We start from the raw sequence: 24,112 nt of genomic DNA, 5'->3' as shown, positions 1-24,112 counted from the left end.
AATAATAAATTAAAAATGAATAAAATAACACTAAAAAAAGTAAAAAATAAAAAATAAAAATAAAATAAAAAACCTTAAAAAAATTTCTTATCTGAATAAATCATTGGAAAATCCAAATCTTCAATCAAGTCTAAGATTATATTTAAGTTATATCTTACCTAACTATCTATCTAGTATAGTCTATCATAAATATATAAAAATACTTTCAGAACCTAACACGTAATTATACTACTAATATTGCGTAAAAACTGGCCAAAAATGTTGAAAAATCCATATAAAATAAAAATGTGGAAAAATTCCTAATTAACAATATTTTTAATTCACTATAGTTATTTTGTCTATAATTTCTATTATATTAATATATTTTCTATTCAAACAAAAATGATCTTCTGCTGTACCTTCATTCAAAGCTGTCTGCTATGCCACCCAACGGCTGTGCCACACAGCAGCCGCAACACAGCTGGCTGCTATGCAACTTGCACGAGCCGAGCTCAATTCGCTCAAGCCAATTGCACTGCGCTCGCTCCACTCAAACGTTGAACGCATCCTCAAATTGCACAGCTGCCTGCTATGAAACTGGCGCCGGCCAAAGCAATCAGCTATTTGTGCAGCTCACTGCTGCGGCCAATCAAATATGAAGTATACGCCCCATAGGGCTGCGCTATCTGTGCGCCATTTATGCAAATGCCTAGAACTGTTGACACAAAGTACCGCTATCGCACACATGTATGCATGCATCTGTATGTGTGTGTGCTGATATGTGACCTGGCTTTCTTTTTGGCTCGGCGGGCCCATTAAAATCGGTCAAAGCGCGCGCGCGCTCGCGCCTAATCAATATGCAAATCTTCGACCCGGGTCAACGGACGACGATTAACGGCATTAATTATGAACAACAATCAGGTATTGAGAAACACACAAAAAAAAAAAAATAAATAAATAAATAAATAAATAAAAATAAATAGAAAAAAGCAGAATACATTAAAAATATTTGATTTTCTAGTCAGAGTTCACTTCAGAGTTCACAACGATTAGCATAAAATTTTGAATGTTTTTTCTTCTTCTTCTCGCACTCTCTGCTAAGCACACACACAACTACTCTCTCTCTCTCTCTCTCGCTCGCACACACACACACAACAGAACAAGAAAAAAAAATATAAAAAAAATTTATTCTTTTCACTCGATTGATTGAAAATCATTTTTTGGGTTATTTGTTTTCTGTAAGATTTCATTTCATTTCATTTCGCATTTTCTTTGTGCATTTCGCATTGCTCAATTATCAGTTTGTACTCTCGTTATAAAAAAAAGGAAACTAATTTGATTAGGTGCTCGGCTCCGACTCCGGCTCCAACTCCGGCTCCGGCTCCAACTCCGGCTCCGAGTCCAGCTCCATGTCCAGGGCACGGCGCGCCTTGCGCAGCGCAAAGCGTCGATTCTGATGCACCAGATCGAAGTACGGCTGGAAGTCGCCGTAGGAGACGAAGCGCGCGTCACCAAACACCGGCTGCACGTGGCGCGAGACGCCGGGCTCGTCATCGTCGCCCACAATGATGAACTCCTGCTCGGCTGGGGCTGGGCCAGCATTGGCCATTGGCATCTCGGCGGCGGCTACGGGCATCGCCTCGGCCATTGGCTTCTCGGGCTGCTCCTTCGGCGCGTCCGAGGACGCTTGGGCCGGGGTTGTCTTCTCGCCGTTGTCCATGGCGGGCGCCTTCTCCACAATCGTGCCCGGGCGAATGCGCGTGGGCAGCAGGCCGTTTCCGGCGCCAGCCTGAGCCGGCTTGGCGGTGATCAGCACCGGCTTGGGCTTGGGCTTGGGCTTGCCGCTCGAGGCGGGGGTGGAGCCGGTGCGCGAGGGCGGAATCTGCGGCGGCTGGAAGATGTCCATGAGCGAGGCGTCGGCCAGCAGAGGCACTGCAGCTGCTGTCAAGGTCGGACGCCGGCGCTTCTTCTGCTGCTGCTGCTGCTGCTGTCCAGTGGCAGTGATGCTGCTGATGGCGCTCTCGGGTATGTTGAGGATCAGGGGCTGGGCCTGGAGGCCCTCGGCCAGCGAGACCACCGACTGGCGGTCCGGCGCGGAGAGGCCCAGCTGGCTCCAGGGTATCGTGATGTACTGGGTGGGGCGGCCCTTGCGGCGCAGCGGCACGGTGAGCGGCGGCTGCGGGTAGGGGCTGAGGGGCACGCGCTGCTTCTGCACCTTGCTGGCCGTGGCCACGTAGCCATAGCCGGGATAGTTGGGGCTCAGGCCGAGCAGCTCGGGCGCCACATAGACCGTCTGGCCGTTGCGATTCACCAGCAGCGTCGCCTGCTGCGGGCGACGGACGCCGGCTCTGGAGGCTGGGCGGCTCTGGGTGGCCTGCGATTGCCGGAACTTGCTGCCGATCTCGGCGGGCGTCTGTCCGAAGGTGAATCTGCGTATCTGGTTGATCAGATTCTGTTGGCTGCTCTGAATGAAGCCGGGCTGGCTCTGAGAACGGCGCGAGGCCTGATTGTTATAGATGACCGGCTCGAAGGTCTCCTCGGTGTCGCTGTCATCGTCATCCTCCAGCTCCACTTCCGCGTCCGCATCGTCCTCCTCCTCGTCGTCGGCCTGCTCCAGCAACGCCAGCGGCTGGCCACGCCTGATCTGTGACGTCTGCTGGCGCTGCTGCTGCTGCTGCTGCTGCTGTAGCTGCTGTAGCTGCTGCTGCTGCTTGCGTCGCACCACCGGCGTCTGGGCGGGTCGGCGGCGTTGCTTGGGCTTTTGCTTTTGCTTTTGCGGCTGCTCCTCAGCGGACTGCTGATCCAGCTGCTCCTCCTCCTCATCCTCGTCGTCGTCGTTTTGCTCCAGCGACTGGTCCTCGTCGTCGTTCTGCACCCGATCGTTCAGCTCCTGATCGTCATCATCGTAGAACTCATCGTCGTAGCGATTGCCGCCGTAGTAGTCCACATCATCGTACTCCTCCAGCGACTCGAGCGAGTCGAGGTGATTGTTGAAGCGATTGGGACGCTGGATGCGATTGCCATTCAGATTGCCGTGGCGATTGCCGTTGCGATTCCCGTTGCGATTGCCATTCCGGATGCCATTGGGATTATTGATGCCATTGGGATTGCCGCGCCTTCTGTTCGGGCGCTGCTGGAGGCGGACGACGATGTCGGGACGCTGGGTGGTGCTGGTGGTGGTTGTGGTGGCGCTGTCGCGAACGGGCGTGTCGACCAGGGCGGGCAGCCCGGGCAGGGCGGGCAGCTGCTGGCCGGCAGCGGCCAGGCGATCGTTGAACCAGCCGGACACGGAGCCGGCCAGCGTCGAGAAGGAGGAGCCCAGTCCCTGGCCCGGATTCATGCCGAACAGCCAAGTGGCTGGCGAGCTGGACGTAGTCGAGCTGGACGACGCCTGCTTGCCCTGCGACTGCGCCTGCATCTCCTCGACGGTGGCCTGGCGCGGCTTGAACGCGATCAGGGGATGGATGATGAAGTCGGCGACGGTGTGCGGCTGGGCGGACTTCTCGTCCGATGGCTCCGCCATGGCAGCCGGCATTTCGCTGCCAGCAGCGGCGGGCGATGCCTCCGCCTGGGCCTGGGCCTGGGCCTGGGCCTGAGACGGAGCCTGGGCCTGGGCTTGGGCTTTGGCTTTGGCTACGGGCGGCTTCTCGGTGGGCTGCTTGGGCACCACGGGCGCATCCTCTGCAGCAGCCGCGCACAACAAAAACAAACACGCGCACGCACACGTACACAGCGAGAGATTGGCACAGAAAAAAAACACATTGGGGAGCACATGAAAAAAATAAGTAAAACACATGACATTAGTTTGTCTCTGCCAGCGGCTCGATCTTCAGCTTGTGAGCCAGAGGGGGTGGGGTGGGGGAGGGTCTGGGGGGGTGTGTCTGTGGCCTACCAATCAGCGCCATATCCGCAATGGGCGACTCCGTGGACTGCTCGATGATCAGCGGGGTCATTTCCTTGTCGGCGGCCTTCACCTCAGCCCCGGCCACGCCGGCGGCGGCGGCGGCGGCGGCGGCCAGGACCAGAACCAGGCCGAGGCGCAGGCACAGCGCCAGAAAGTTGGCCATGTCGACGGACTGACAGCTGAAATCCAATCGAAAACACTCACTCAATCACACAAGCACACACACACGCACACACACTCAATGCAGGCAAACAGAAGCACAGTAATCGTTGATCGTTGATCGTTGATCGTTGATCGTTAATCGATAATCGCTAGTCGCTTATCAGTTTCAGTTATCGTTTATTGCTCGTCTTTAATATGGATCGTTCGCCTCCGTACGTTCCGCTTTGGTCCAGAGACAGACGTTTCTTTGGGCCAACTGTTTGAGCGTGCGCGCCGTCTCGAGCTTTTTATGTACCAGCTACAATTTGAGAGAGCGAGAGCGTGAGACAGCGCGAGAGTGAGAGCGACAAAGCGGCGCGGCAAGAGAGCGCGCGCCGCCTCTTCAGCTCAGCTGGCTGCGGCCGGCCGCTGTGCGCCGTTGCTTTGCCGCTGGCCCGCCGCTGGGCGGTAAATTAATTTGGCGCACGTTGAACCACGTTGACCCAGCGATCGACCCAAGCAGCCAGCAGTAGCCGCCAGAGCACGTCCGTTAAACGTGGAACTAGTTCAATGTTGATTGGATGGCCATAATAGGAATTTTTATTATAGCTTTTTAATTTAATTAAAAATTTATATATTTTGGCAAACGAGTTTTGTTTATCTGAGATCTGCAACAAGATCTGGAATATATGAAGTTGGCTCGTTCTCTGTTTGGCTTTATATCACATACTCCGCCATAGTCTCGGCAACTACTTCAATAATTTCACTCGAAATTTAATAAATATTCATTTGTTTACATTTTCTTAATTTTATTTATTACATTTTTAATTTACTGGGTATTTGCTAGTCCAGCACTCTGTTCGATCTCAGTTAGCTCCTCATTTGTTCGGCCTATTGATATTCTCTAAGCTCATCAGCATAAGTTGGATTTGCATATGCTCAGCCGCTCATAAGAGCTAGTTCAGTGCCAACAGTTCCGGCTGTATAAGTTGAGCTTTTCGACAACACAGAGAACAAAAAGCTCGCGGCTCATGCGCTCAAAGCTCGCTTAATTGAATTGAATTGAATTCGATTCAAAATGGAATAAAGCAATTTGCCTAGTTCAAAGGGAACTAATTCCTTTTTAAGATCGGCCCAAGTGCTGACACCAATTTGTTGTTCCAGTTCACCAGAATCCGGCGTCAAAAACAGATGTCAAACATAATTATAGAACTTTCGAATAACTTTCTAACAGCTTTGACCCCATGATGACCTCTCGCCGAGTCGCAACTTTCATCTAGGGCCGCAGGCAAGAATATACACACACACACACACACACGTGCCTAATGAGTATTTATGCGTTTTTTATGTATTTCCATTAGCATAAGGCTGGCACTTGTTTCTTTTTTTTTTCTCGATTTCAGGTCCAGGTGCACAAGTCCAAGCCCCAGCCTAGGCCCTGCCGACTGTCCGGGCTGCTAATGAACGGCCAGCGTCTTGGCGCGCCTTTGTTTTAATCGATGGACTGAGCTCGCGCTTCTCTTTTGCATAATTTAGTTATTAACAATTGGTTTATGTCCCTCATAATAGGCCAAAGACGATGAATACATATTTTCACCGGAGATAAGCCCAAAGGCTGCCCGGGCCGACGACGGCATGGGCATTATCGACGTGGCTTTTGCGGCGGGGTGGGAAAACAAAATACAAGAGCCACACCAGATAGATGAAATAGATTCGCACATAGACATAAATAAGACGCTGGGCGTCTAGGGGCGTGGCACGAAAGCAGCAAGCAGAATGAAAAGAAAAGAAAAGATAAGAAATGAGAAATAGGCGGAGAAGCAGGAAACCAACTGCGAACGAGCAGATCAGAGCTAAGATCTGTTGAGAATTAATGACTCCAACCAATTTGATCTATGCAATCCGAGTGTGGAGCCCAACATCATATCATTCACCATCAATTGGATTTGGCGAAAACAAAGATCTCAAGCGGCCAAGCCATCTAAGAGCATCAATCGATCTTAGCCAAATTCTGTTTCTGGCCGTTCCATTGTCTTTGCTGAGAATTGATGACGCTCCATAAATCTAAGGCTATAGCATGTCTAAGATCTGCATACAATATATGCTATATATAGCAGCCACATTTCATTATCGAATTTCTACGATTCTTTGGCTTCATCGAAGTTTTCCATATGCGATCTGTGACCTCTACCAATCTTCAATTCCCTAGAGAAAGATTATTTATTTCTTTTGCTTAGCATTCATAAATAAGAAATAAATCCAGCCACTGGCTATGCATCAAGCCAATCCACGCATATTATCAGAGCTGTCAAAATATTTATAAAGTTGATATGATGTATGGGGAGTGTTAGAAGCAACACAGGTAGAACTACATATATTGTTATGACTTGCATATGACTTGGCACAGATAGGTCTATGAGAAAAGGGAACTTTTAGTATTATTTTCATTATTATTGCATTTTTATATTTGTATTCTTATTTATTATTATTATAATTTCTTTTTTAATTTTTATATGACTTTAATTATTTTTTAAATATTTATTTATTGGTATTTTATTTTATATATTATATTATTATTATTATTATTTTTATATTTGATTTTTATTATTTTATTTTTATTTATTATTACTATAACTATTACTTTAATATTTATTATCATCCTTAATTTATTAGAGATTGAATCATCTTCTATGTATGAATTCTCATTTTCACACATCGACAATTCAGGCACAATTCGATTTCAATCTCAATTCACCTCATCTTATTCATATGTTCTCCATATTAAAAAAAAAAAAAAAAAAAAAAAAAAAATTCAAGTAGAATATTTTCTAGAATTTAAAATTTTATATGAAACTAAATACATTCATGCAATACAGCTTGTAGAGTCTAGCTCCAGTGGCATGTGAAATAATATTGCATTACTCGATAGGGCTTTAAATTCATAACCGGGCATGGTTATCGATTATTGGAAACCAATTTGAGTCCTATAGGCACTGAGATCAATCGAATGGGTAGTAGGACAGTCTCTCCTCTCCTGCTGTGGCAGATTGACTAGAGCTAGATTAAATGAGCCGAGCTTCCTCTCTATTCCAAGTAGAATTTTGATAATTCCACAAATATAAGTCTAGGCACTAATAGAATTAATCCAACCAAAAAAGAAAGTCTAAAATAAACCTTAAACGAGGGTGCTCAAAAATCTCATTGGGATCGACTGGCAAATATGTCCCATATAACTGTAGAACTTTCAGTAGTTCAAGTCTTGAATGCCAACAGACCTATACATAGTCTACAGCTCTGGTTTGTGTTCATTAATCGATGGAACCAAATGTAAACTAAATGCCATAACTTTCTAAAAACGTCAACAATAGAGTTTATTTTTAAATGTGTGTGACATTAGAATTTCGTTAGCATTGTTTGCATATTTTAAAACTAGAGCAAACTATTTCGCGGCGTTCTCAAATTGAAATTGTTTTCACAAAACGTTTGGCATAGTCATAAATATGATTAATATGAATCTATGATTAATATGAATCTAATATTAATATGAATACAACATTTGTTTACCTATCTATAATTAATTGGGAATTTGTAAAGAATTTGCATAACAATACAAAGGATGATTCCATATACAGCTTGTAAACAAATGTATTTTCATATAGCGAGAAGTCATTAAACTATTGACCGTCTATTGTCTCTCCCCATCTCTCTCTCTCTCTTTCTCTCTCTCTCTCTGTAGAAGTCCCATACTAGCTCAGCCATGTCGGATAGCCCAATTAATAATAAACTGGACTGTAAACAAATTGAGAAATTTATTCGCAACGGGGAAGTCCAGCGACTAAAAACTCGAGTTCAAATGCTCTAATGTCAAAACTGTGCCATATGCGCATATCTATCTCGCTCTGGCCACTTACAAGACAGAGAGAGGGAGAGTGGGAGAGAGAGAGAGAGAAGAGAAGCTATATGCTGTTAGTGAACTGTGACACGAGTGAGTCCATTTGGGGTCGAGCTTGGCCTGGTCGCACTTTGATAAATGCGCGGTCGAGACTTCTGGCCAAGAACTTGGCTTGACTGCGGCTAGATCTCACTTGTGACCCAAAAAACAAAGAAAAAGAACATGGCTACGGGCTGGATTGGCTGGCCTGGTCTGGCTTGGCTTGGTAACTTTCCGATGGCGACGACCTAAAATGCAAATTTCCGCCTCTGATTTGGCGAATGCGATTCGGCTCGAGTTGCTTCTGATTGGCGAGGGAGGCGAAGGCGAAGAGAGGGGACAGGTGGGAGGGGGCAATGCAGCGGGCGGTCAGTGACACGCGTGGTGCGACCCGGAACTGACTTGCATGCAGAGTCCCGAGAGTTCATAGTCCATAGACCAAAGTCCCAGGCCCAGCCGGAGTATCAGTCGCAGTCGCAGTCGCAGTCGCAGTCCAGTCCAATCCAGTCCCGTTCCGTTCCATCCAGAAAAAGCGGCCAAGTCAGCGCTAAGGCGAATGCATAAATTAACGTGCGGCATTTGCATAGTTTATTAAAATTTGGCATTCGCCAGCAACAGCCGTTTCATTCTTCTTTCTGGCCATTTTCATTAACTTTTCGCCCAATTTTTTGTTAAGTGTGTGTGCGATTTTATGATGTCGGAGTGAAAGAAGCGTAGCCCCGAGCGGCTACCCCGATATAAAATGTCTTTGCCTAGGCTAGAGCCAAACCATTTAATAGACGCTCTCGCCCAGCGACAGATCAGATCAGATCAGAGCTCGACATCGGCCACTACCTCCATTTGACATGGCAATCAAACTGTTTACCCTCTTGGCTATTGGCCTGGCCCTGGCCGCCGTCATCGATGGTGAGTCGCTGGCCCCCTCTGCCCAGCCCAGCCCCGCTCCGCTCCGCCCCGCCCCGTGCTATAGCGTGTGTGTATCCATCTCTTTCTAGCTCGTCACGTGTCCGGACACCGCCGCCATCCGCAGCAGCAGCGCGGCATCGTTGCCAAGCCCCACCACGGCGCACAGACGCGCGTCTTCCCGGGCGCCGTGGCCATCAAGAAGCTGGTGCTGCTCAAGTTCAAGAAGATCGTGCCCATCTCCCTGATCCTGCTCAAGTCGAGCAACGACAACGAGGCCGAGCTGGTGCCCGTCTACCCGACCGATCAGATACCCGAGAACGTGCAGTTCATTCCCACGCCCAACGGCATCTCCGGGCACAAGGATGTCCAGGCCATTGCCATACCCAGCGAACTGCACGAACAGCTGCAGATCAACGGTCTCTCCAACGTGGAGAACATCGAGGCTCTGCTCCAGGGTAGCTCCATCATCGGCGACAGCGTCCAGTCCGAGGACGGTGCCAGTCCCGTGGGCAACAGCATTGCCGTCGCCCAGCCCGAGGACGCGCCCCTGGTGCAGAACGACAACGACGACACCCAGCTGCTAGAGGGCGCCACTGTGCCAGCCGTTGGCGAGGTCAGCGCCTCCACCGGCGCCGCCAGCACCCGCCGCCTCTCCAGCAACGAGCTGCTGCGCTCCGGCATCCGCAATTCCGCCCAGCTGCAGAAGACCAGCGTCGAGGAGATTCCCCTGCTGCTCTACTCGGCCACCGATGGCGGTGCACCCGGCCAGGAGGTCTTCGGCGAGCGTCGCTTCGTGGCCGCCACCCCGGCACGCCGTCGCCACCACCAGTTCTACAACTAAGACGCTCGGCTCGATGGCCCCTCGATGCCGCCTATTTATTGCCGCAACTACTCCGACCCCAGCCTAGCCGAGCCTGGCCCGGCCTAGCCTATGCTAGGGCCTATCCACTATCTGCAGCTTTTCTTCTACCCGGCTGTCACAGCACGGCATGTGGCTTTTCTTTTCTATTTATTTTTTTTGTTTTTTTTTTTTTTTTTGCTTGTGCTATTTGCTTAGACTGAACTGAATATAAATTAACATTATGAGAAATGACAAAGGCGCGCGATGTGTTGGGCTCTCTGCTTCCGGGGCTCCATGTGGGTAGTGGGGCCGGCCTTGTTTTTCCTGCGCTTATCACAATCTGAAGGCGACGACGATGACGGCGAGGACGACGACGATGGCGCAGTGCCTGCAGTTATCAGCTTTGTTGTGCCGTTGACGTGACGTGTCCTGTGCCTCTACCTCTGCCCCTACCTCTGCCACTACCTCTGCCTCTACCTCTACCTCTGCCTGAGCCCATGTCCTGCCGTGTGTGTGGCTGGCAGCGCCAGACAGCCAGGCAGCGGCTCTGTCAGACAGACCTGTGCCCGTGCCGGTGCCGGTGCCTGGGCCTGTGACCAGAGCCTGTTATAAATTTCTCGTGTCCTCACGTGCACAAAGCCGACAAACAAAAACACAAACAAAAGCCAAAGTCAACGGCACAAAAAGGCACAACAAAGGGCCGAATGCATATCGCAAAAATGGACAACAACAAAAGACAGCCAGAAGATAGCGGAGCTACAGAGCAAACAAGCCGAACGGCAAATACGCTTAACGTATAAAATAAATGAATAAAAGCCAAATTCATTACTTTTTAGCCATTGATTGAAATAAAAGCTGAAGTCACCACTTTTTAGCCGTTTATCGGCTAACATTTTAATATGTATTATTTTGTATTGCCTTAAGCCTAAGTTTCCTATCAGCTTGTTTTGCAACGACATCGAATTTTCAGCCGTTTTTCGGCTAAGATTTGTATAAGCGGTTTTATTTTATTTATGGAAATTTTTTTATTTTATTTATTTTTATTTTTTTAACCTATTACCGATAAATTATAGAAACATAAGTGAATATATATATATATTTTTTTTTTTAACTACATTTTTTTATTTGAAAAAATTACAGAACAAATAAATATTTTAAGCCGTTTTTCGGCTAAAGCGGGTTTTATGCGCAGAGAATAAGAATTTGTATACAATAATGTGACCTTTTTTTGAAAATAAAAGTTGAAACTTTTATTTTTGTAGCTATATTCCAGCTAAAACTTTATAGCCAAATTTATAAACTGAATTTTTCCTGTGTATTTTGAGCTCTCCTTCTGCATCTTGAGCAACTCTCAAAGAGCTTATGTTTTTTAGCCATTTTACGGCTAAATATTTATATATAAAATTCATATATGTAAGTGAAAAACATTTTCTTTTTAATTTTTAAGCCCAAGTTTCCTATCTACTGCCAGCTTCTTATCGACATCTTGAGCAACTCACCCTAACTTCCTTAACTTCCTCATAATGCGGCAAATTGACTTCCCACTCCATTTGGCATTAGCACACCCCCGAAAAGTGTAATTATTTTCCGATTTTCTTTTCCATTAAAGCCACAGAATGTTTTTGCTTTATTTACATAAGCCTTAAAAATATGTTGCTAAATTAAAGTAAAGAAAAAAAAAATGAAATATCAACAACAACATGACGTGTGTAAAGGCGTCGACATCGAGTCGAGTTAAGAAATCTAAGTAAAATTTGGAAATCCGTGCTCTGTGGCCAGTTGCAGCTGCTCGAGTTTGGTCGGATAGTGTATGAGCAAACGAATTTCTAAGGGAGCAAAGGCTCATCAGCCCCGAGTTTCGGGGCAAAAGTAACTTTGTGTTCTGTGGCACGGTGCACGTAGCGGTTGCAGTTGCAGTTTCCAGTTTCCAGTTACGGTTGCAGCAGCAGCAGGAACCGGCCCATATGTCTGCCCGGCGGACTGACAGCCTGAAAGCCAAAAGCTGACACAAAGCACTTTTCAAGATTGTAAAGCAAACTAAACGGAACAAAGGCAAGGCAGACTAAGCGCCAGATAGAGCAAGAGTGAGGGAGAGAGAGAGAGAGAGAGAGAGGGAGAGAGAGAGAGAGGGAGCGAGTTAGAGAGTCTGGAACAATAAGATGCTGAACTATAATCTATGGGGCTCATTAGACTAGGCGCTCGCAGGGGCGAGCTACAGCTGTAGCCAAGTCAACGGCCGTAGTAGGGGGGCGGCACGTATATGGTCACGCGCCGGTTGTCGTTCCTGTAGTTGAAGCGGCCGCAGGGCGGCGGGCCGTAGTAGGTGAACGTGCAGATGGTGCAACAGTTGAGGGGCGTGGTAATGACCATAACCGGAGTATGCCGGCTGGGCAGCGGATAGGCCAGTGGGTAGCGTGGCGGTCCGGGCAGCGGAACGCCCGGCGGCAGGGGGCGAGGCACGGGTACGGGCACGGGCACTGGCAACGGCGGTGGGGGCAGCGGGCGAGGGATGGGCGGCGGTATCGGAGCCACGGGCGGCAGCCCAGGCACCAAGCAGCACGGACCAGGCGGTGCCGGCGGAGACGGTGCTAGTACGTACGCCTCGCAGCAGCGATTCTGCTGGGAGGCCTCCAGGGTGCAGGGCGAGACGCAGTTGTTGAACAAGCTGTTGAACCAGTCCGTGATGACGTTCAACGTGCGACCCTGCCGCTCGCTGGTATCGTACGCCCCAAAGGTGTCGATCGAGGTGTTCAGAGCCGGCTGCAAGTCCTCCAGCCGCGACGAGCCATTCATGTACAGAGACTCGATGTTGTCCGCGACGGCGCTGCCGTTCCTTGGCCGGGGACGCCAGCGTTGCAGCTGCACCCTCTGCTGAGCGCGACTCTGCACTGAAATCGTAAAGCAAGCGAGACCGGCTTTATTGATGCCGCCCCAAAGTATGCAAAGGTGCGAACGCCTACGGAGGTACATATGTATGCATGCATGTGTGCAGATCCAAAGACAAACATTGAGTGTACAACGGGGTGAAACATCAGCCGAGCAGGAGTTACCCGAGGGAGCCTAAACTCACTAGGCATACAAGTCTATAGCTCTATATATATCCAGTATTACCGGTTTTTATATAAAGCGAGAGTTGTGCGAGTTTAAATAATTAGAGATGGTATTTCCATCCACAGAACCGTGAGTAAATAGCAATCGATACTCGATATAAGAGAACTAGTTCTTTCAATGAACGTCTACTGTGATTAATCGATCGATTCAAAGATTTGTAGCTAAATATAAACGGATAAATGGGAGGACTAATAGAAGAATGGGGATTATTTTAATGAACTCTAGTCGTAAGTTCCGGGTAAAGTGAACTAAACTAGAAATCTTTTGGCCTAGTTCTGGTTCACATTGCTTTAGCCTGGTAGCTGAACTGAAGCAGCTACAACTTCTGTTCAAATACATGGAAATATGTGCTCTGTGCTGTGAGGGAATTCCCAGAGTTCCGTCCGCTCTACCGCCGTTTCCCCCCTCCCCCCACGAGGTGCGTACTTGGTGCATTGATACAGCTAAAATTAACAAATGCATTTTATTCGAGTGCTTAAAGTGATTCGTTGGCAAACAAAAAAAAGAAAGGAGAGAAGGAAGTGACCATGCTATAAGGATTGGGTGGTGCGGGTGGTGCTGTGCGTATTGACTCAAGTGGTACTAACGGCCAAATCCAAAAGGTCCATTGAAGGCACCAAAGGCATTGCTATTGGCATTGGCGCCGCCGCCGCCGCCACGCCTATCGAATCCGCCACCAAAGGCATTGGCGTCCGCTCCGGCTCCTGCTCCATTGCGATTGCCGCCGGCGCTGGCATTGGCGCTTGCATTGGCCGACTGCCCGTTCTGGCTGGTGGCGCTGGCGCTGCTCGACGCCGAGTTCGTCACGGAGCCGTTGGGGTTGCGCTGCGAGCTGATGTTCGCATTGGTGTTCGCCGCGGCGTTGCCCTGGTTGTTGTTGCCCTGGAAGATGGACTGGCTGTTGGCGCCCGATGTGATCGTCTGCTGGTTGCCGTTGCGCACGATCTTCGTGTCCGTGTTGGCCGTGTTGCTGGAGCTGCCCCGCTGATTGTTGTTGGTGGAGGTGGAGCCGCTGTTCGAGCCAATGGTCTCGCTGTTGCCCGTCCGCGTGTGCTCGGTGTTCGCATTCGAGCTGCTCGCCTGCTGCTCGCCGGGCCGGAAGTTCAGCGCCTGGCTCTGGGCGCCGTTCGAGCTGTGGCCGTTGCCCGACTGATGATTGGTGTTGGCCGAGCTCACCTGGCCGCTGCTGCCGTCCTCGGCCAGATTGGAGCCGATGCTGCTGCTGCCCGCATTCTGCGAGCCGTCCGCATTCTGATTGGCAAAGTTGTTGCTGCCCGCCTGCTGATTGAACCCAGGGCCGCCCTTGGCGCCGGCACTGCCCGACGACTGCACGGGGCCGCGATTGTTGCCGCCCTGTGGGAAACTAGGCTGACCGAAGCCGCCGCCGAAGCTCGGCTGTCCGCCAAAGCCGCCGCCAAAGCCCGGCTTTCCGCCAAAGCCCGGCTGTCCGCCAAAGCCGCCGCCAAAGCCCGGCTGTCCGCCAAAGCTTGGAGGTCCGCCAAAGCCGCCGCCCGGACGTCCGAACTGGCGACGTGGACGTTCCGCCTCGAAGCCGCCGAAGCCGCCGAAGCCACCGCCAAAGCCGTAAGACGGCGGCGGATAGCCGAAGGGCACGAACTGGGCGTGGCGCTTGGGCCGCAGGAAGCGACGATTGGCCACCTGCTGTGGGCGGAATGCGACCTGCTGCGGGCGGTACGCGACCTGCTGTGGGCGGTAGGCGACCTGAGGCGTGCGACGTTGCCGGAATCCGTTGCCGAAGGTGAGGCCACGCGAGGCGGCCGTCTCACCGAAGCCGCCCGCATTGGCCGAGGTCTGGCCGAAGCGCGTCCGTCCGAAGGCGTTCGAGTTGCTGAACGTCTCCTTGACATTGACGCCGCCGAGCTGCTGATTGTTGGTGAAGCTGTTGCTGTTGGAGCCGACGCGAGCGCCACGGCCCTGGGCGTTCACCTGCGCCTGGCTGAGCGTATTGCTGTCCTCCACCTTCCTGTCCAGATCGAGGCTGAGCAGGCCCAGGCCCAGTCGCACATCGCCGTTGGCGTCGCGCTGCAGTCCGAAGCCCTGCCGGAGGTTGTCCGGCGAGAGGGAGGCACCCAGGCCGACATCGCCAATGCGGAACTGATTGGCCACGCCGCCGCCGACCAACGCCCCGTTCGCGTTGGTGCGTGTGCGCGTGAAGGTGTTGCCCAGCTGCAGTCCGCCCAGGTCCAGGCCGCCGGTCAGCGCCTGGCTGTTGGCGACCACGCGCTGTCCGTTCTGGCGCGTCACTGCGCGCGAGTTGGACACGCCGCGCGTGAGCTCCAGATCGTTGCCAAGCTCCACCTGGCGCTCGTAGGCGTTTGTGTTGGCCCTGGACACGGAGCCCTGTAGGCCGCGTCCGCCGCCTCCAAAGAAGCCAGGCTGCCCACCAAAGACGGGTTGACCGAACGGTGCAAACTGCGCCTCAGCTAACACAACGAGAGAGAGGGAGAGAGAGAGAGAGTGAGTGAGAGAGAATGAAAGTTGATGCGACCTGAAGGTAAATGCAAAAGTTTTTGGCCCATCTGGCGAAACTTTGTTATTTGTTGTGCGATATTTAAGATAAACATATCACAAGATTCATGCATTTATAATCCCCCCTAAAAGACACACAGAGATAGAGAGAGAGAGAGGGGGGGGGGAGAGAGACAGCAACAACAATAGCAAAAGCAACTGGCTCAAAGAACTCCTCAAACTTGTTCCGCACGCCTCGTTCTCGTCTTTGTATTTTTCCATATTTGTTCTTTTAATTTTTTTTTTTTTTTTGACTGATTCTAATTTGAATATCATTTAAATGTGCGCGGTATTTTTCCCATTATTATTATTATTTTCAAATTCTGTTTGCGGTTTCTTCGTCGCTCGCATTTTTTTTTTGTTTTTTTTTTTTTTTTTTTTTTTTTTGTTTTTGGTTTTTTTTTTTTTTTGCTTTTTGAGCTTATTTCAACTTCTTGGCAAAGTTTTTTATGCTAACTATCTGGCGTGAAAGTCAAAGAAATATAGGTATATATTAAGTGTATATATTCCCATGGTATATAAGTATAATTACGTTTGCGCTTCTAATGAAACATGCAATTAACATATATCATAAAATATTAATATTAATAGAGATACAAGTGTTTTAAAATACTGCTGCAAGTTATTATGACATTAATGAAAAGCGAAACAGGGGAATATTGAGAAATAAAAAAAAATTATTGAAAATTAAAATTGAAAATTGTTTAGATACTTGACAATAATTTTTGAATTTTTTTATTTTATTATTATTATTATTATTATTATTATTATTATTATTATTATTATTATTATTATTATTATTATTATTATTATTATTATTATTATTATTATTATTATTTTATTATTTTTTTTTTTTTTAATAAATATGCATAAAACTGCGTCTTATCAAAGCACAGGTCTCTAGTCTTTGATATTTGCCTTTTGCGAACTTGGGGGAAAGGGCTGGACTTGGTGGTGGGGGTTGGATTATAATAAATAATAATAATAAAATAAACACGAATCTATGTTTAAAATTCTGAAATCAGCTCTCTAAATGTAGGAAATATTTTCGATGAGATTCTTAATCGATTACACAAATAACGGGAATTGTTATCTATTTTTGTAAACTAACTCGCTCGATATGGACTCACAAAAAATAAATCTTTCTCTCAAATTTCTAGCTTCTGAGATCGACGCGTTCACCTAGACGGATAGACAGATAAGCGGATGGAAGGACGGAAAGACAGACAGATGGAAAGGCAGGACCACATCGACTATGTTCGTCACCTCTGCCATGCCCCCTTCTGCCTTATTATTATTATTTTACCCTGATTCCCCATTTTCAGTGGGTTCTGGGTAAAGAAAGAATTGCATCTGCTGTTATTTTGATTTGTAAAACAAATTATCTCTATTCACAACTGATTTGGCTCAGATCTAATTATAATACACTATATAAATAGAGATGCGTATACAGTAGAATGCGGCTATAACGACTCTGGTCTCGAGATAGACATATATGAGTAAACTTATATGGTTATAGCGTCTTCCGGGTATAGCGACGATCCTCTGAGTGTCGTTATAACCGGATGCTACTGTATGTATAATATATAATTATTCTTCCCAATGTCAATTTTCATAATTTGTATCACAAGTCAAGGTCAACTGCTCCAGCATAGTTTTACACAAAAATAATAACGCATTTTCCTCCAATTTTTTAACAGAAAAAAAAAGAAAACAAATTTTATGCACTTTCACATATAAAAATCAATTAAAAAAAAAAAAACAGCAAATAAAATAAATAAAATATTATTGCATCACTGTTTCAATTGGAGCACTTTAGCTTTCGCACTTGTTGCACTGAACAAAAAAAAAGTAATTATACAAAAAATATATATTGAAAAAAAAAAGAATCGATTATATAAAGTGTTATATAATGTTATTCGATATTTTAACTGCCCGTTGTTGTTGACACATAATTTGGAAACGCGTTTAATCGGCGAGCGTAAGCAAATGTTTGCAGCTTCACTTGGCTGGGAGAGAGTGAGGCTGAGGGAGAGGGGGTGAGTGGGCGAGTGAGCGAGAGCGCGTCAGTTGTACTGTGTGGATGCCCCATTATCCCTGTTCGCGTATTCTCTGCGCTGCGCTTTTGCCGTGCCCGTCAATATGCCGTGCACGTTGCCGCAAAATCCGGCGATAATTTCGCAATTATTGCTGTAATATCAAAGCCTAAAAGTACGCGGCGTGTCTCTGTGTGTGTGTGTGTGTGTGTGTAGGTGTATTGGTGTCATTATCCTGTCTGCCCGCTGTTCGTTTCGCTATTATTGTTATTGCTATGGCTGTTGCTGTTGCTGCTGTTGCTGCTGCTGCTGTTGTTGTTGTTGTTGTTGCTGTTGCTACTGTTGTTAGTGCTGCTGCGCCGAGGCACAAAAATATTTACCTTGCGGTTGACAAACTGCCAGCCAACACACAATTAATCCAGCAAATGCGTGCCGCATCCTCATCCTATCTGTGGCTCTCTACGTATATCTCGGCTGTAGTATCTGCGTATCTGATATCCGCCCGATGCCCGACTCTCAGCAGCTGTGTGCTACCTAATTTACCGTTGCGAAAACAGCGCACGCAATGAGCGCGTTTTTGGCCGCTGGCGACTTTTATCGTGCGCGGTTATTGTCGTCTTTTCGACGTGTTCTTTTATTTCTGATGTTCTTTTTTTTTGTTTTTGTTTTTTGCTACTGCTGCTGCTGCTGCTGCTGCTGTTGCTGTTGCGCGTGTGTTTTGCGTTAAGCGTTCGCTGGCGTTCTAAGCCTCTCGCTGCTGTTGTAATCAGGCTTTAAACCAAACAATAATTAACGCGTTTTATTGATTAGCTGCCGACTGAGGCGTTGCGCCGGACGTCAGCGTCGGCAGCAAGCTTATGTTGATTATTAAACTACATACAGACGTGTGTGTGTGTGTGTGTGTATGTGTGTATATTCACCATTTTTTGTTTGTTATCTTGAGAAGAAATTGAATTTCGTACAGGTTTTGGGGGGGCCAGACTAACCTGGCTTTTGTGATTCTGCCGAGCTCGCAATTCTCGTTTAACTTGTTTCCTAATGCTTGAGCAGCAACAACAACAACAATAACATTATCTCTATAGCATTTGCTTTGTGGTTGAGCTCATAAAAAACTACACAAAAAATCAAGCGAAATTATTCTTTTTGTTTTTTTGATAAATATTTTATCGCTTCCAGATGTGAAGTTGATTTTCGTAGGGGATTTTTGGGCATTGCTATTATTGTATCAAAGTATCGATACGATTGAGTTTCTATAATATACATATATATATATATATATATATATATATATATATATATATATATATATATATATATATATAGAGAGAAAGTCTTCATTGTCTGAGTACAGTATAGCTAGATGACATTTCAAATATGACGAGTTCCTTATGAAAGAAGATCAATTGAAAAATGGGTCAAAATATGATTGGTTTTTGAATATGTTCTGAAAGAAAGAGAGAGGGATACATTGTAAGAGAGGCGGGGGGGGGGGGGGGGGGGGGAGGAGGAGGAGAGAAAAAGGGGGACAATGACATTTAAAGAGACGGCGACATAGAGAGAGTGGGATAGAACCAGAAAAAGGAGAGACTAAGACATAGAGGGAGGGAGACAGACTGAGAGAGAGAGAGACAATCGTCCAGCAAAGCTCTTCTCAAGTAAATAACTGTTGTCTAAACACAAATCCAAAGAAAGAGTAAACGTACAGTAAAACTCACCCATAGCAAACGACACCTATACAAAAACATATTGCTGAGAGCACGATAGATTAAAGTAAAACTATCCTATACCAAATGCCTAATAATATAATAAATAATGTATATAAATATTTCTAATAAAAAGAGAAGACCTAAGACATTGTATAATAACTGATCTATTTAAGAACAGATTCCTAAAAAAGAGAGACCTACAGTACAGATCTGATATTACAGACTTTTGCTCTATACAAAAAATTCAATTCAAATAAAATCTCTCTTAAAGTTTTTCCATAAGAAGTCTTTACTATCTTCATCATATTCTCAAAAAAAAAAAAAAAAAAAAAAAAAAAAAAAAAAAAAGAAAGAGAAAACTATCAGTAAAGCTCTCCTATAACAAGCCTATATTACCTCCTTTAAAACGTATTCCACAAAAGAGAGAAAACTCTGCAGTAAAGCTTCACTTCAACAAAAATCGAATTAGCATTTCATGTAAGAAGACATACAGTAAAGTTCCCCTATAATGACTTAATATTGACTATCTTTGCAAAAGCATGTATCAATCAAGTTTTTTAAAAGTTTCTAAAATTTTCAATTGAATTTGAATTCCCTCAATGCCACTATAGCCCGCTATCACTGTACTCAGTACAAGATTAATGTATGCTGAGATAAACTTGAAAGAGCTCATAGACGTAATTGAATACTCTCGGCGTACACTCAAAGTAGTTGAAGTGTGAATAGCTGAGAGTGGAACAAGTCAGCTGCATTGTCTCTAGGCCCCGAATACTCTGATCGGCCAGACTCGGAAAGAGAAGCTGAGCAGAGGTTTAGCTGGAATTCAAGTTCGCATCAGCTCGACATCTCTGGGGCGGCTACGTAGCTACGCATCTGTTTGTTGACCCGCTGCGTCGCCATAAAACCCAGCAGACTCATCTAGCCGGTAGTGGGAAGTTGCCGTATGGCTTTGGCTTCACTTCAGGGCCAAGCGGGGCTTACGAGTTTCCCATTAGCGTCAACGTACGCGCTGTAGGTCAGTCGAGGCACATGATATTTATTATTATTCGCATATTCATTATCCGAATTAGTCATTAAATTGTCTTTAGCTCGTCTGTTGACAAATCTCTTTAGCGCTCAGCCAACTCGTCCCAGAACAGTCCCCAGCTCTGTCTTTGGCTCGAATAGCAGCGGCTCTGTTCAGGAAGACAAATATTTAATATTTCTTTTGCTTTCTTGACTAATTTGACTACCTAGATTTTGGCAGATAAAAAGCTAACATTTCGTATAGATGGGAGGTAAGTTTACTTTAGGATATCTTGCAAATATATATCTTATGAGCGAATGATGCTACTAAAGCCGAACCCATGAAATATTTGACAAGTTTTCCGAGTCTCTAAGTAAAGTTTGCTGAAAGGGGAAACTTTTAATTAAAATATAAAACTGAATTTAGATATATATATGCGCTAGATCACAAATCTCTAATATTTGAGATGGTGCTTGTTGCGAATTTGGAGAACAGGGATTGGATCTGGAAACCGGTATCCAAAATATAAGGAAAACATAACAGTATAAATATACATGAATCTATATGCACTATAGTCTGAAGACTCTAGCCCCCAAGATGAATGAGATATCATTTTATAACTGATTTTTCTATGAGACTTTTTCATATATATAATTCTTATAGTATATTTAGTGCAAAATAGTTTTGGGTTTTATTTCGACAAAAATCTTGAAACCTCTTAAAGACTAAATGGACAAGGAAATGAAAGCAGTGAGTAGGAACATTGTTATATAAGGCACTTAATCGATAACGATGCTTATCGATCAATCTTGATATACATGAGCTATACTGGAACATCGATTTTAGAATCTTTTTGTAGATCTCTGTGTGGCAGATCGATCGAGGGTATCTCGAAATCGAGCAGTCTTGGCTAGAGCACTCTAACTTGATTTAGTTTGGGGCATTGCTCTTCGCCACGACAGCCAGCTGAGCATAAGTTACGGTAGCTTAATCGTGGTCCGATCGTCTGCATAGTTGTCTACTGCTCAACGTTTTTGGTAATACAGGTCTCGAGTAAATTTATTAAGCTGTTTGTAAAAATCTAGCAGGAAATACATATGAGAAAAAGCTAAGATAAAAGTCTGTTTTGAAGCTGGCCTAAAATATGCTAGATACTGCATAGTCAAAAGATATTGAAACCAAATTCAAATGAGCTAAAATGAATTAACATAATTTGTTCTGTTCTTGAACAAATTAATTAAAATCATATAAAAATGTTGAATTTATTTCTGTTATTCATAACTGATTAGATTATTCAGTTTATAACAATAAAAATCGATGGTTGTTTTTTTCTCGAGAATCTTAAAAACAGCCAACAAATGATTATAAACAAATATATGTACGTACATATAAATGTAAACATACATATATCTCATTATTAGACAAACTCTTGGAAAACTTGAAATATCATCTTTAGAACGATCAAAACTAATATGAAATATAATATACAAAAAAAAAAAAAGCAGCAGAAGAAGAAGAGCTAATTAGTTGACGTCATAGAATCGGCTCATCAGCGAACGGGTTTTTTTCTGATATCTAAAATTGTGTGCTTATCAATTTGATTTAAATTAGTTTTGTACATTTTTGAGGACTTTTGAGCTGGCAACTAGAGAACTACACTGAGCGAAATGTCAGCTGCAACAACAACAGCAATTGGGTCAAAGCTGGCAAAACTTTCGCCAGGAGGAGAGAACGAGTGAGGGAGAGAGAGAGAGTGAGCGGGCAGAGCACAGTGTTGTTGTTGTTTTTTTTTTTTTTTTTTTAGCCATGGCTTAGCTCTGCTCCGATACGCGTATAAAAAATTGTTTTTTATTGTTATTTGATTTCTAGCGTTTATCGGTCTGGTGGCATCTTTACGCTGACGAGCGCTTCGAGAACACCCCAGACCCGAAACCGTAGACTGTCCCCTCTACTCCCCCTGCAACAACTCCTCTACTAAGCCCTGCCACGCCTGAATCGCTGCCATTGCTGCTGCTGCTGCTGCTGCTGCTGCTGCTGCTGCTGCTGCCTTGAACGCGTGAAATGGAGTAGAAAAATTGTTTTTCTATCAAAGGCGAAAAATCGCAGCGGCGTGCAGCCCGCCCCCTTCCACTCCCTCCTCCCTCACCCCTGGCCATTAGCCGGCAGCAACAATTTCGTTGTTTATGTTGCCATCGCGCTCGGTTCTCTATCAATTTAATGCCCGCAACGTCGCTGGACACGCGGCTTTAACTTTTTTCGAACTTTGTTTTAGATTTTGTTATTGTTGTTGCTTTTTTATTGTTTCTTCTTTTTTATGCATGTATATTTTGTGCTGGAGCTGGGGCGGGTGCGGCGGTGCTGTGCTGCTTCGGTTTTTGGTTTTCTGGTTCTGTTTCGGTTTCGGTTTCAGTTTCGGCATTTTGCTGTCCGCTCTTGTCTGGCGGCATTAGCGCGGCTCAGACTCTGATTTGCGCTGCTAATTGAAGTTTGATTCGCCTCGATGGGGCCAGAGTGCGGTGCAAGCGCGACAGCAGGTGATTCCCGCACTTGGCTCAAGCTGCCAGAAGTCGAGCTTCATAGATTGCCAACTGAATCTACATATATATGTATATGTATATGTATATGTATATTCATAGATACATATATGCCAAACGAGTCTGGATGAGCACGCAGCCCCGTCTAATATATGCGAGCCAAGCGAGGTTACAAAAACTCGCTTCGGCGATTATCGGCTCAGAAATAGTCGGAAATCGACTTCCTTTAACATTAACTATATTCAATATGAGCTGATGCTTGTGCCTCGGGGCGGTTACGCCACGAAAGAGACTTCATCTTCTTCTTCTGGCATCTTCTATTTCATTTGAAAATCGTAGTTAGGGCCCTTGCCTTGAAAATCCTCCTCTTGAAATCAGACTTTTGCCTATTGCCGAAACTTATTAATTATGAAAATCTATGAAAATTTATCGAAAAAATCCCCAACGCTGATTTAAGCCACATCGCACATCGAATTGAACCTGCGCCAGGTGGCTTCAGCCAGTATTTGGGGGCTTTTTTCTGCGTCGCTTCCAATGCCCTGAGTTAGCTAAACAACAGTTAATTCGTATACCCATTGGAAATAAAATATCGGTGTTTAATGGTTTTGTGTGCACGTATGCAACAGGCAGAAGGAGGCGTGGCAGAACCTATAAAGTGTATAGATTCTTATTCTTCTGAATCGATCAATCGATCAACTTTGTCCGTCTGTCTGTGTTTCCGTCTGTGTGTTTCTATCCGTTCATTTGTTCATCTGCCCTTTCATTCGTTTTTCCGTTCGTCCGTTCTTCCATGTTCCATCGTTGTTGTCCGTCTGTCTTTCGTCTATCCGCCTTTCCATTTGTACGCCCGTCCGTCCTTCCATGCGTCCGTTCATCTACCTATTCTTCCGTCTATCCGTTTATCCATCCAGCTGTTCATCCGTCCATCTCTAGGTATGCATGTTTATCCATCTCAGAGCATATAAGAGGGGGACCTTCAAATTGTGCTCCCTATACTCCCTATAGTCCTATCTATTTTCCCACTTTAATATTATCCATCAAGCCGATTTCCAGAATTCAAGTGTTCAATTCAATCTCTAAATACCTCTACATTTGTAACGACTATGATATATGATAATAGTCAGGTATACATATGTATATATATACCCTCAATTTTCCATTTAGTTTGATGGAGATTTTATACAATTATTTGTGGGACATATTTCTGGTACAAGTAAATACAAAATTCTTGAAATTGAACGCTGATCGCACGACTTGCAGGGTATCTCCTAGTTCGTGCACCGGCTATGAGAGCTCTCTTACTTGTTTTGGCTCTTAATTTCTGACTCTATCATATCAACAAAACAACTTTTGTCATTCCCACTAGATTTTGCTGTTGTTGAGCAAGTTTAGTTATTCTTCGATCGATCCATCCATAGGTCTACACATGGCCTGTTCTATAGATAGATGTACGTATATGTATATATGTATAGAGAGAGAGAGAGAGAG

The 24,112-nt window shown here is 45.7% G+C and overlaps 3 protein-coding genes across 3 annotated transcripts; 1 reads left to right on the top strand and 2 right to left on the bottom strand.

Moving 5' to 3' along the window:
- Window positions 1-1,034: 1,034 nt before the first annotated feature.
- Window positions 1,035-4,292, bottom strand: LOC108618067 (uncharacterized). Its single transcript, XM_089474572.1, has 2 exons — window positions 3,872-4,292; window positions 1,035-3,660 (listed from the first exon to the last, which is right to left on the bottom strand). The coding sequence occupies exons 1-2, from the start codon at window positions 4,044-4,046 to the stop codon at window positions 1,319-1,321; spliced, it is 2,517 nt and encodes an 838-aa protein (XP_089330698.1). The 5' UTR covers window positions 4,047-4,292; the 3' UTR covers window positions 1,035-1,318.
- A 4,413-nt stretch (window positions 4,293-8,705) lies between these two features.
- Window positions 8,706-10,582, top strand: LOC108620094 (uncharacterized). Its single transcript, XM_018016965.2, has 2 exons — window positions 8,706-8,861; window positions 8,951-10,582. Exons 1-2 carry the CDS (start codon window positions 8,801-8,803, stop codon window positions 9,700-9,702), a joined length of 813 nt encoding a protein of 270 aa, XP_017872454.1. The 5' UTR covers window positions 8,706-8,800; the 3' UTR covers window positions 9,703-10,582.
- Window positions 10,583-11,817: 1,235 nt separating this feature from the next.
- Window positions 11,818-18,167, bottom strand: LOC108620095 (uncharacterized). The gene is made up of 3 exons (XM_089473683.1): window positions 17,759-18,167; window positions 13,401-15,257; window positions 11,818-12,590 (listed from the first exon to the last, which is right to left on the bottom strand). Exons 1-3 carry the CDS (start codon window positions 17,820-17,822, stop codon window positions 11,932-11,934), a joined length of 2,580 nt encoding a protein of 859 aa, XP_089329809.1. The 5' UTR covers window positions 17,823-18,167; the 3' UTR covers window positions 11,818-11,931.
- Between the last annotated feature and the right edge of the window lie 5,945 nt (window positions 18,168-24,112).

The sequence above is a fragment of the Drosophila arizonae genome, chromosome X, assembly GCF_054131065.1.
Source record: "Drosophila arizonae isolate 15081-1271.41 chromosome X, UAZ_ARI_1.0, whole genome shotgun sequence".
Lineage (NCBI taxonomy): Eukaryota > Metazoa > Arthropoda > Insecta > Diptera > Drosophilidae > Drosophila > Drosophila arizonae.
The sequence above is the reverse complement of the archived record's forward strand: the minus strand, read 5'-3'. Positions and strand labels throughout refer to the sequence as shown.